Source organism: Mus musculus, chromosome 8 (assembly GCF_000001635.26).
Source record: "Mus musculus strain C57BL/6J chromosome 8, GRCm38.p6 C57BL/6J".
In the NCBI taxonomy this organism is placed as follows: domain Eukaryota; kingdom Metazoa; phylum Chordata; class Mammalia; order Rodentia; family Muridae; genus Mus; species Mus musculus.
In genome coordinates, this window is record NC_000074.6 from 61,074,345 (window position 1) to 61,086,695 (window position 12,351).

The window sequence follows — 12,351 nt, forward strand, 5'->3', positions numbered from 1 at the left end:
GTGATAGCTCTGTCTCTGTCAGCCCCTGTGGGCCCACGTTAGTTGTTTCTGTGGGTTTTCTTGTAGTTTCCTTGACCCCTCTGTCAGTCTTATTTTTTAAAATGCTGAGTTCAGGCAAAAAAATGTCAATGGGACATCAAATTATTTGATCCTTGTTGACATGGATTTCAGTGTTTGGTTCCTCGAAGTCTTACTCGCAGGGTCAGCTACTCCTTATTTGCTTCCATCAGTATGCACACACAGACACACTTTGGCAGCAGACCTCTACTTTCTCGCTTTGTTACTTATTTTACCTTAAGGTAGACTAGAGTGAATGTTTGTGTCTCAGTCCATTCTGTGATTGGCTTAGCACATTTATCAAATGTTATTGTTTTCTCTAGCCATGTAGGCTCTACACCTTAGAATAGCATGCTTCCCACAGCTCAAGTTCATATAAATCAGAAAACCCAAAAGAGGATTACCTTTGTCATGGTGATGGTAAGAAACAAGTGGATACATTTGTTGGAAATTTTGTGATTCAGCTTATTTCAAAGCTGTATCTAGAGAATTGTCCAGGAAACATTTGTTTATTAAATATAGCCTGATATAGGGAGGGAAAGTGTATCTGGATTGGGATGACTGCCAGCTATAGTCTGAAGTAGCTGTTTAAAGAAAGCATCCTTGGGTGCTATTGAACTATGTATGAAATTATTCTATGTTTAGAATATGAAATCAGGCCCTTTTGATATGGTCCTGACATACTTATTTCTCCTTATTAATCCACATATACAGATGAGTTGATACTTACTGTTCTGTGACTTAAGATTTGATAAAGCTTCTTACATTAAAGATGGTCCCATTTTTGGTTACCTTTTTTACTTTTGTCACTTGGTGGCACTGCTGATTAAGTTTCAGCACTTAGTAACATTGAAATCTGAAATAGAATATCTTACAGTGATAACTGAAACCCTTTGGAGAGATGTGACAATGTGAAGCTGCTTCCATAGAATTACTATGAAACCTGTCTTGTAAGAACCAGGCACAGAGCTCAGCAGCCCAGGGCTTACTTAGGATCTCCATTGCTGGGAAGACACCATGGCCAAGGCAACTCTTATAAGGACAACATTTAATTGGGGCTGGCTTACAGGTTCAGAGGTTCAGTCCATTATCACCAAGGCAGGAAGCATGGCACTGTTCAGGCAGGCAAGGCACTGGAGGAGCTAAGAACTCTACATCTTGTTCTGAAGGGAAGTACAAGGAGACTGACTTCCAGGCATCTAGGAGGTCTCAAAGTCCACCCTTACAGGGTCATGCTTCCTCCAACAAAGCCACCTCCTAATAACCACCTAACAGTACCACTCACTCCCTGGGCCAAGCACAGTAAACCACCACATGCACCACATTTTGGATTCAATTCCTAGTACTGAGAAAAAGAGGAGGAGGAGGGAGCGAGGGAGGAAAAAGGGAAGGGAAGGGAAGGGAAAAGGGAAGGGAAGGAAAAAAGGAAGGAAAGGAAAAAGGAAAGGGAAAAGGAAAAAAGGAAGGAAAGGAAAGGAGAAAGGAAAGGAGGGGAAAGGAAAGGGAAGGGAAGGGGAAAGGAAAGGGAAGGGAAGGGAGAAAAAAAGGAAGGGAAGAAAGAAGGGAAAAAGGGAGAAAGAAAGGAAAGGAGAGGAGAGGAGAAAGGAAAGGGGGGAGGAAAAGGAAAAGGAAAAAGAAAGGAAGGTTTCTTATCTATAATATGGTGCTGCATGCCTGTGTGCCCAGTATTTAGGAGGCTGAAACAGGAGTCTCATGCTGGGCCATGTGTCATGAGTTGGAAGCCAGCCTGGGCAACATGCACTTAGGCACACATACTCACACTCACACTCATATATACAAATCTGACTTAGAAGACTTTTCAAGTCAATGCTTTAGTCTTGTTGAAAATTTTTATATTTAAAACTAGATGTGTTTTATAAACTATGCTTAGAAGGAAGTAAATATTCTATATTTAGCCATGTAATCAATTTTATTTTTAAAATTGGCATGCTTGGTTTTAAGATTTCATGGGTTTTATCTTCTATAAACCTTTGTGGGTTTTTAAATACCTATTTTATTTTGAGAATTTCACGTATGAGTACTGTATTTACATGATTTTCACACTACAGACTCCATCTTCCAACTTTACCTGTTTCCCCTGGTACACATGCCCTGTCACACTCATAACCTCTTCTTCTTTCATTATCACTGTTTCTCTGTCTGTCTGTCTGTCTGTCTGTCTCATACTACTGAGCCCATTTAGTGTTGCTCATTGTGTATGTTGACTTTGTTGTTTTCTGTTTTTTGTTACTTTCGTATTTGATAGCTTTCTGAATTAAGGGGTCAGTGTAATATCTTCTGCTTTGATAGTTAAGGTACTTTTATATCTTCTGTCACATTATTTTAAAAGAATGTGAATATTTTTCTATTCCTTTTTTATTTATTCATTCACTTTACAACTTGATCGCTGCCCGCTCTTCTGGTCCCCACTCTTTTCCCCCATCCCGCCTTCCCCTTCTCCTCTGAGAGGGTAGATTCCCCCTGGGTATCCCCTCACCCTGGCACATCAAATCTCTTCAGGGGTAGGCATATTCTCTCCCACTGAGGCCAGACAAGGCAGCCCAACTAGAATGTATCCCATGTATAGGCAACAGCTTTTGGGCTAGCCCCCACTCCAGTTGTTTGGGCCAAAAGACAGACAAATTAACAAAATCAGAAATGAAAAGAGAGACATAGCAACAAATGAGGAAATGCAAAGAATCTTAAGATCTTCCTTCAAAAGCAAGTGCTCCACAAGAGTGAAAAACTTAAAACTTACTGAAATGGAGGGTTTTCTAGACAGATACCACTTACCAAAGTTAAATTAAGATCAAGTAAACAATTTAGACAGCCCTGTAACCCCTAAGGAAATAGAAGTGGTCCTTAAAAGTCTTTAAACTGCCAGGCGTGGTGGCACACGCCTTTAATCCCAGGGCGAGGGAGGCAGAGGCAGGCGGATTTCTGAGTTCGAAGCCAGCTTGGTCTACAAAGTGAGTTCCAGGACAGCCAGGGCTGCACAGAGAAACCCTGTCTCGAAAAGCCAAAAAAAAAAAAAAAAAAAAGTCTTTCAACCAAAAAAAGAAAAAAAAGCCCAAGGCCAGGTGGTTTTAGTTCAGAATTCTATTCTTTCAACAAAGAGCTAATGCCAGTATTCCTCAAACTATTACACAAGATAGAAACAAAAGGAACACTGCCAAACTCATGCTATGAAGCCACAATTGACCTGAAACCTACACCACAAAAGGATGCAACAAAGAAACCGGATTTCAGGGGGCTGGAGAGATGGCTCAGCGGTTAAGAGCACTGACTGCTCTTCTGAAGGTCCTGAGTTCAAACCCCAGCAACCACATGGTGGCTCACAACAATCCGTAACAAGATCTGGCACCCTCTTCTGGAGTGTCTGAAGACAGTTACAGTGTACTTAAAGCATACAATAAATAAATAAATCTTTAAAAAAAAAAAGAAACCGAATTTCAGACAGACCTCTCTTACGAGCATTGATGCAAAAATATTCGCAAATCAGATCCAAGAACACATCAAAAACATCATGCACCATGATCAAGTAGGCTTCATTCCAGAAATTCAGGGATGGTTCAATATACAAAAATCCATCAATGTTATATACCATATAAAGAAACTGGAAGAAAAAAAATCACATGATCATCTCATTAGAGGCTGAAAAAGCCGTTGACAAAATCCAACACCCCTTCATGTTAAAAGTGTTAGATCAGGTATACAAGCATATCTAAGCATAATAAAAATAATGTACAGCAAGCCAATAGCCAACATCAAATTGAGTTGAAAGAAACTTGAACTAAAACCACACAAAGCTGCCCACTGTCTCCCTCTCTATTCAATATAGTACTTGAAGTTCTAGCTAGAGTAATAAGGCAACTAAAGGAGATCAAGGGGATACAATTGGAAAGGAAGAAGTCAAAGTACTGTTATTTGCAGATGATATGTAGTATACCTAAACAACTCCAAAGATTATCACAGAACTCCTCCAGCTGATAATACACCCTCACCAAAGTGGCTAAATACAGATTAACTCAAAGAAAACAGTAGCCCTCCTTAATACAAATGATAAATAGGCCAAGCAAGAAATTAGAGAAACAACGTCAATAGTCATGAGTAATATAAAATATTCTAGTGTGACTCTACCCAAGCGTGTGAAAGACCTGTATGACAAGACTTCAAGTTGCTGAAGAAATTGAGGAAGATATCAGAAGATGGAAAAGATCTCTGTGCTCATGGATCAGTTGGATTAACATAATGAAAATGGACATCTTACAAAAGCAGTCTACAGATTCAGCGCAATTCCCATCAAAATTCTAACACAGTTGTTTACAGACCTTGACAGCAAATCTCAACTTCATATGAAAAAACAAAGAAACCAGAATAGCTAAAACAATCTTTTTTTTTCCTTTTCCATTTTTATTAGGTATTTAGCTCATTTACATTTCCAATGCTATACCAAAAGTCCCCCATACCCACCCACCGCCACTCCCCTACCCACCCACTCCCCCTTTTTGGCCCTGGCGTTCCCCTGTACTGGGGCATATAAAGTTTGCGTGTCCAATGGGCCTCTCTTTCCAGTGATGGCCGACTAGGCCATCTTTTGATACATATGCAGCTAGAGTCAAGAGCTTCGGGGTACTGGTTAGTTCATATTGTTGTTCCACCTATAGGGTTGCAGTTCCCTTTAGCTCCTTGGGTACTTTCTCTAGCTCCTCCATTGGGAGCCCTGTGATCCATCCATTAGCTGACTGTGAGCATCCACTTCTGTGTTTGCTAGGTCCCGTCACAGTCTCACAGGAGACAGCTATATCAATCTTGAACAAAAAAAAAAAAAAAAAAAAAAAAAAAAAGAACCCCTGGAAGTTTCACCATCCCTGAATTCAAGCTATACTACAGAGCAATAGTAATAGAAACTGCGTGGTATTGGTATAAGAATACACACAGTGATCAAAGTAGTGTGTCAATATTTTGATTTAAGAATGACTTACCTTGAGCTCTTTCATTTTCACATAATCACAGCTGGTACTGAATCTGATTCTCTGGTGTCAGGCCCTGTTTAGCTCATCAGTCATAACTTAGATGTTTGACTGCTACTATAGGTTTCTCTTAAGGTTCAGTTTAATATAGAAATACTTCTACTAATTATTTATGCTTTATAGCTTACTTGAAAATATTAAGACCAAGTTAAAGAATTTTCACACTCAAAAAAAAAGCTATATATTACATGAGATTTGGTTTTGTTTTGGAGACAGGGTCTCATAGCCCAGGCTCACTTTAAACTTACTGTGTAGCTAAGGACCTTGACTTTTGCATCTTCTTTTTTTTTAGAATTAATTTTTTTTATTAGGTATTTTCCTCATTTACATTTCCAATGCTATCCAGAAAGTCCCCAATACACTCCCCCCCCCACTCCCCTACCCACCCACTCCCACTTTTTGGCCCTGGCGTTCCCCTGTACTGGGGCATATAAAGTTTGCAAGTCCAATGGGCCTCTCTTTCCAGTGATGGCCGAATAGGCCATCTTTTGATACATATGCAGCTAGAGTCAAGAGCTCTGGGGTACTGGTTAGTTCATAATGTTGTTCCACCTATAGGGTTGCAGATCCCTTTAGCTCCTTGAGTACTTTCTCTAGCTCCTCCATTGGGAGCCCTGTGATCCATCCAATAGCTGACTGTGAGCATCCACTTCTGTGTTTGCTAGGCCCCGGCATTGTCTCACAAGAGACACCTATATCTGGGTCCTTTCAGCAAAATCTTGCTAGTGTATGCAATGGTGTCAGCGTTTGGAAGCTGATTATGGGATGGATCCCTGCATATGGCAATCACTACATGGTCCATCCTTTTGTCACAGCTCCAAATGTTATCTCTGTAACTCCTTCCAAGGGTGTTTTGTTCCCACTTCTAAGGAGGGGCATAGTGTCCACACTTCAGTCTTCATTCTCCTTGAGTTTCATGTGTTTAGCAAATTATATCTTATATCTTGGGTATCCTAGGTTTGGGGCTAATATCCACTTATCAGTGAATACATATTGTGTGAGTTTCTTTGTGAATGTGTTACCTCACTCAGGATGATGCCCTCCAGGTCCATCCATTTGCCTAGGAATTTCATAAATTCATTCTTTTTAATAGCTGAGTAGTACTACATTGTGTAAATGTACCACATTTTCTGTATCCATTCCTCTGTTGAGGGTCATCTGGGTTCTTTCCAGCTTCTGGCTATTATAAATAAGACTGCTATGAACATAGTGGAGCATGTGTCCCTCTTACCAGTTGGGATATCTTCTGGATATATGCCCAGGAGAGGTATTGCTGGATCCTCCGGTAGTACTATGTCCAATTTTCTGAGGAACCGCCAGACTGATTTCCAGAGTGGTTGTACAAGCTTGCAATCCCACCAACAATGGAGGAGTGTTCCTCTTTCTCCACATCCTCGCCAGCATCTGCTGTCACCTGAATTTTTGATCTTAGCCATTCTGACTGGTGTGAGGTGGAATCTCAGGGTTGTTTTGATTTGCATTTCCCTGATGATTAAGGATGTTGAACATTTTTTCAGGTGCTTCTCTGCCATTCGGTATTCCTCAGGTGATAATTCTTTGTTCAGTTCTGAGCCCCATTTTTTAATGGGGTTATTTGATTTTCTGGAGTCCACTTTCTTGAGTTCTTTATATATATTGGATATTAGTCCCCTATCTGATTTAGGATAGGTAAAGATCCTTTCCCAATCTGTTGGTGGTCTTTTTGTCTTATTGACGGTGTCTTTTGCCTTGCAGAAGCTTTGCAACTTTATGAGGTCCCATTTATCGATTCTCGATCTTACAGCACATGCCATTGCTGTTCTATTCAGGAATTTTTCCCCTGCACCCATATCTTCGAGGCCTTTCCCTACTTTCTCCTCTATAAGTTTCAGTGTCTCTGGTTTTATGTGGAGTTCCTTAATCCACTTACATTTGACTTAGTACAAGGAGATAGGAATGGATCAATTCGCAATCTTCTACATGATAACAGCCAGTTGTGCCAGCACCATTTGTTGAAAATGCTGTCTGTTTTCCACTGGATGGTTTTTGCTCCCTTGTCAAAGATCAAGTGACCATAGGTGTGTGGGTTCATCTCAGGGTCTTCAATTCTGTTCCATTGTTCTACTTGTCTGTCGTTATACCAGTACCATGCAGTTTTGATCACAATTGCTCTGTAGTACAGCTTTAGGTCAGGCATGGTGATTCCACCAGAGGTTCTTTTATCCTTGAGAAGAGTTTTTGCTATCCTAGGTTTTTTGTTGTTCCAAATTAATTTGCAGATTGCCCTTTCTAATTTGTTGAAGAATTGAGTTGGAATTTTGATGGGATTGCATTGAATCTGTAGATTGCTTTTGGCAAGATAGCCATTTTTACAATGTTGATCCTGCCAATCCATGAGCATGGGAGATCTTTCCATCTTCTGAGATCTTCTTTAATTTCTTTCTTCAGAGACTTGAAGTTTTTGTCATACAGATCTTTCACTTCCTTAGTTAGAGTCACGCCAAGTATTTTTTATTGTTTGTGACTATTGAGAAGGGTGTTGTTTCCCTAATTTCTTTCTCAGCCTTTTTATCCTTTATGTACAGAAAGGCCATTGACTTGCTTGAGTTAATTTTATATCCAGCTACTTCATTGAAGCTGTTTATCAGGCTTAGGAGTTCTCTGGTGGAATTTTTAGGGTCACTTATATATACTAACATCATCTGCAAAAAGTGATATTTTGACTTCTTCCTCTCCAATTTGTATTCCCTTGATCTCCTTTTGTTGTCTAATTGCTCTGGCTAGGACTTCAAGTACTATGTTGAAAAGGTAGGGAGAAAGTGGGCAGCCTTGTCTAGTCCCTGATTTTAGTGGGATTGCTTCCAGCTTCTCTCCATTTACTTTGATGTTGGCTACTGGTTTGCTGTAGATTGCTTTTATCATGTTTAGGTATGGACCTTGAATTCCTGATCTTTCCAAGACTTTTATCATGAATGGGTGTTGGATTTTGTCAAATGCTTTCTCAGCATCTAACGAGATGATCATGTGGTTTTTGTCTTTGATTTGTTTATATACTGGATTACATTGATGGATTTCCGTATATTGAACCATCCTTGCATCTTTGGAATAAAACCTCCTTGGTCAGGATGGATGATTGTTTTGATGTGTTCTTGGATTCAGTTAGCGAGAAATTTATTGAGGATTTTTGCATCGATATTCATAAGGGAAATTGGTCTGAAGTTCTCTATCTTTGTTGGGTCTTTTTGTGGTTTAGGTATCAGAGTAATTGTGGCTTCATAGAATGAGTTGGGTAGAGTACCTTCTGTTTCTATTTTGTGGAATAGTTTGTGAAGAACTGGAATTAGATCTTCTTTGAAGGTCTGATAGAACTCTGCACTAAACCCATCTGGTCCTGGGCTTTTTTTGGTTGGGAGACAATTAATGACTGCTTCTATTTCTTTAGGGGATATGGGACTGTTTAGATCATTAACCTGATCTTGATTTAACTTTGGTACCTGGTATCTGTCTAGAAACTTGTCCATTTCATCCAGGTTCTCCAGTTTTGTTGAGTATAGCCTTTTGTAGAAGGATCTGATGGTGTTTTGGATTTCTTCAGGATCTGTTGTTATGTCTCCCTTTTCATTTCTGATTTTGTTAACTAGAATACTTTCCCTGTGCCCTCTAGTGAGTCTGGCTAAGGGTTTATCTATCTTGTTGATTTTCTCAAAGAACCAGCTCCTCAATTGGTTGATTCTTTGAATAGTTCTTGTTTCCACTTGGTTGATTTCACCCCTGAGTTTGATTATTTCCTGCCATCTACTCCTCTTGGGTGAATTTGCTACCTTTTGTTCTAGAGCTTTTAGGTGTGCTGTCAAGCTGCTAGTGTGTGCTCTCTCTAGTTTCTTTTTGGAGGCACTCAGAGCTATGAGTTTTCCTCTTAGAAATGCTTTCATTGTGTCCCATAAGTTTGGGTATGTTGTGGCTTCATTTTTATTAAACTCCAAAAAGTCCTTAATTTCTTTCTTTATTCCTTCCTTGACCAAGGTATCATTGAGAAGAGTGTTGTTTAGTTTCCACCTGTGTGTTGGCTTTCTATTATTTATTTTGTTATTGAAGATCAGTCTTAGTCCATGGTGATCTGATAGGAGGCATGGGACAATTTCAATATTTTTGTATATGTTGAGGCTTGTTTTGTGACCAATTATGTGGTCAGTTTTGGAGAAGGTACCATGAGGTGCTGAGAAGAAGGTATATCCTTTTGTTTTAGGATAAAATGTTCTGTAGATATCTGTCAGATCCATTTGTTTCATAACTTCTGTTAGTTTCACTGTGTCCCTGTTTAGTTTCTGTTTCCATGATCTGTCCATTGGTGAAAGTGGTGTGTTGAAGTCTCCCACTATTATTGTGTGAGGTGCAATGTGTGCTTTGAGCTTTACTAAAGTTTCTTTAATGAATGTGGCTGCCCTTGTATTTGGAGCATAGATATTCAGAATTGATAGTTCCTCTTGGAGGATTTTACCTTTGATAAGTATGAAGTGCCCTTCCTTGTCTTTTTTGATGACTTTGGGTTGGAAGTCCATTTTATTAGATATTAGGATGGCTACTCCAGCTTGTTTCTTCCTACCATTTGCTTGGAAAATTGTTTTCCAGCCTTTCATTCTGAGGTAGTGTCTATCTTTTTCTCTGAGATGAGTTTCCTGTAAGCAGCAAAATGTTGGGTCCTGTTTGTGTAGCCAGTCTGTTAGTCTATGTCTTTTTATTGGGGAGTTGAGTCCATTGATATTAAGAGATATTAAGGAAAAGTAATTGTTGCTTCCTTTTATTTTTGTTTTTAGAGTTGGCATTCTGTTCTTGTGGCTGTCTTCTTTTAGGTTTGTTGAGGGATTACCTTCTTGCTTTTTCTAGGACGTGGTTTCCATCCTTGTATTGGTTTTTTTCTGTTATTATCCTTTGAAGGGCTGGATTCGTGGAAAGATAATGTGTGAATTTGGTTTTGTCGTGGAATACTTTGGTTTCTCCATCTATGGTAATTGAGAGTTTGGCTGGGTATGGTAGCCTTGGCTGGAATTTGTGTTCTCTTAGTTTCTGTATGACTTTTGCATCTTCTTTCCTCCATCTATGAGTGCTGGACTTTGAGGCATTTACCACCAAGCCAGGTTTATGAAGTACAAGGGCTGGAACCCAGTGCTTTGTGTTAGACAAATTCTAGACACAGCTGAGCTCTGTCATAAGCCCTCCCTATGGCACATGAGATTACATGTGTACATTTTCAGAGAGCTGCACTAATATTTATATAGTAGTTTAGGAATTTAAGAATTATGTGAATTAAAAAAAAACCTTAACTTTTTAAGGTTCTGTGTATCAAGTACATCCTCAGATTAGACAGCTGTCTATTCTACTGTTGAACTCTGCCCACCCCCCACACAACCCCAGAAAGAACTTTTTCACAAGAATGTATACAAGCAGATCGAGAGATGCCATAGGGGCAACGTTCCTGCTAGTACAAGCCTGAGTTCAGATCCACAGCACTGACATAAATGCTGGCAAGGCAGTGCTCACCTGTAATTCCAGGGCTGGGGAGGCTGAGTCAGGAAGATCCTTGAGATTCACTCATCAGTCCATCTAGTCACATCTGCAAGCTCCAGGTTCACTGAGACATCGCACCTACTAAAAAACATGGAGAGTATTTGAAGAAGACACATAACACCCATCTTTGGTATCCATACATACATAAAAATAATTATGGTTAAGTGAAGTATAACTCAATGAGGGAATTTGCATATGGGTCTTTTTTTTTTTTTTCAGAATTTCCTCTTTGTCCCTATGTTTTAGGTTACCTGCCCAATAATTTCAAAAATGACTTTTAAGATAATCTTTAAAATCATGAATTAAATGAACCGTAAAGTTGCGAAGGCCATTTAATTACATACTTACCTTGATGAAATTATTTCAACACATTTTATAACTTCTATTTAATTATTCATACAACTCTATTACTTTTTAATCTTTTTGAATCTTGAGTTTTGTTTGAATTAATAGGTAAAGCATTTGGCTTGTGGCTCACTGTCTCTTGTGAACTTCTGTTCTAAGACCCTGAATGCACTACTGAAACTTAAACTCTGATTGTGCACACATGACCTTTTGTTTTTATTGTGCATTCTAGAGATCAGAAGCATGGTTCCTGCAAGCTGATTCATAAGTAAGCTCAGTCTAGGCTTTTGGTGCTTAAGCCAGATGACCTTATTTGATAGAGGTTAAATCAATACTTGCTGTGTGCTTCACACTACTTATTTCATTTGATCTCTTCAGAAAAGAGAAAATGGGGACAGTGCTCTTTTGTTACAGAAAAAAAAATGAGTCTTAGGCCAAGAAATAATGAAAAATCATAATGCTAATGAGTTGGAGTTTGAAGCTTTGGCTGTAGAAGTGCCTGAGTTTGACTTTGAGGGCTGCTGGGGGAGCGCCGGGGGTGGGGGTGGGGGGAGGGTGCCAGGGAGGCTACTGTCTTCATCACCTCTTCTGACCTGCACAGTCAGTTCTCGCTCATCTTTGTTGTTTCAGTCTACTCCAGACCATTGGCGTCTCTCGGTAACATAGAGCTTTGCTTCTTTCCTGCTTTCCATTACAGTCTGCAGTCCTTTAGGAGAGAACATCGAGCTTACTAATTCTCATTATTCATTATCTACATGGTGTTTGGTGCAGATAGGAATATAATGCACCTTTCAGCTTGTTAGTACATTTTCTTTCTAGAAGACTTTGGGGGATCATTTTATGAGACACTGTTGAACAGTGGTAACCAGTTTTATTTAGGATTATATTTACCTATGAGGTTGGAAGATTTTCGTGTTCACTGTTTCACCAGCAGATGTATCATAGTGTTTAACAACAAGTAATTAAGGAATGAGACAGATCTGTACTGTGCATAAAAGTACATGTACTATGCCTTCTGTTTTTCCATGAAAATATGGAATCCAGCACGTCTAAGTGTGTATTCTGTCTCCTGCAGTTGGTGGCGAGGGTAAAAAGCTCAGATGTTCCTCTGCCTTTGGAACTTCTTGAAACAGGTGGTTCTCCATCAAAGCAGCAGGTGAAGCCTGTCATTTCTGTGACTTCAGCTTTGAAAGAAGTGGGCCTGGTAAGTTTCATAAAATTTAGAACTCCTCAAAGACTAGAGATTATTTTAAATAAAAATAAATTTAGTGAATTGACCTTAATTCCAAATGCCTCCTTGTTTTTTCTAGAGAATCTATCTTCTTGCATTTTTTGAACATTTTTTGAAGTGACTATTGGAACTTTTCTGCCA

At 39.4% G+C, this 12,351-nt stretch overlaps 1 protein-coding gene across 8 annotated transcripts in view; it reads left to right on the forward strand.

Moving 5' to 3' along the window:
• The window catches only part of Nek1 (NIMA (never in mitosis gene a)-related expressed kinase 1), a 138,193-nt gene that overhangs the window by 81,188 nt on the left and 44,654 nt on the right, over positions 1-12,351 (forward strand). For all 8 annotated transcript variants that reach the window (XM_030243338.1, XM_030243339.1, XM_030243340.1 and 5 more), the window contains one exon: positions 12,055-12,183. In XM_030243338.1, coding sequence (XP_030099198.1) covers positions 12,055-12,183 — 129 coding nt within the window. The remainder of the gene's footprint in view (positions 1-12,054; positions 12,184-12,351) is intronic.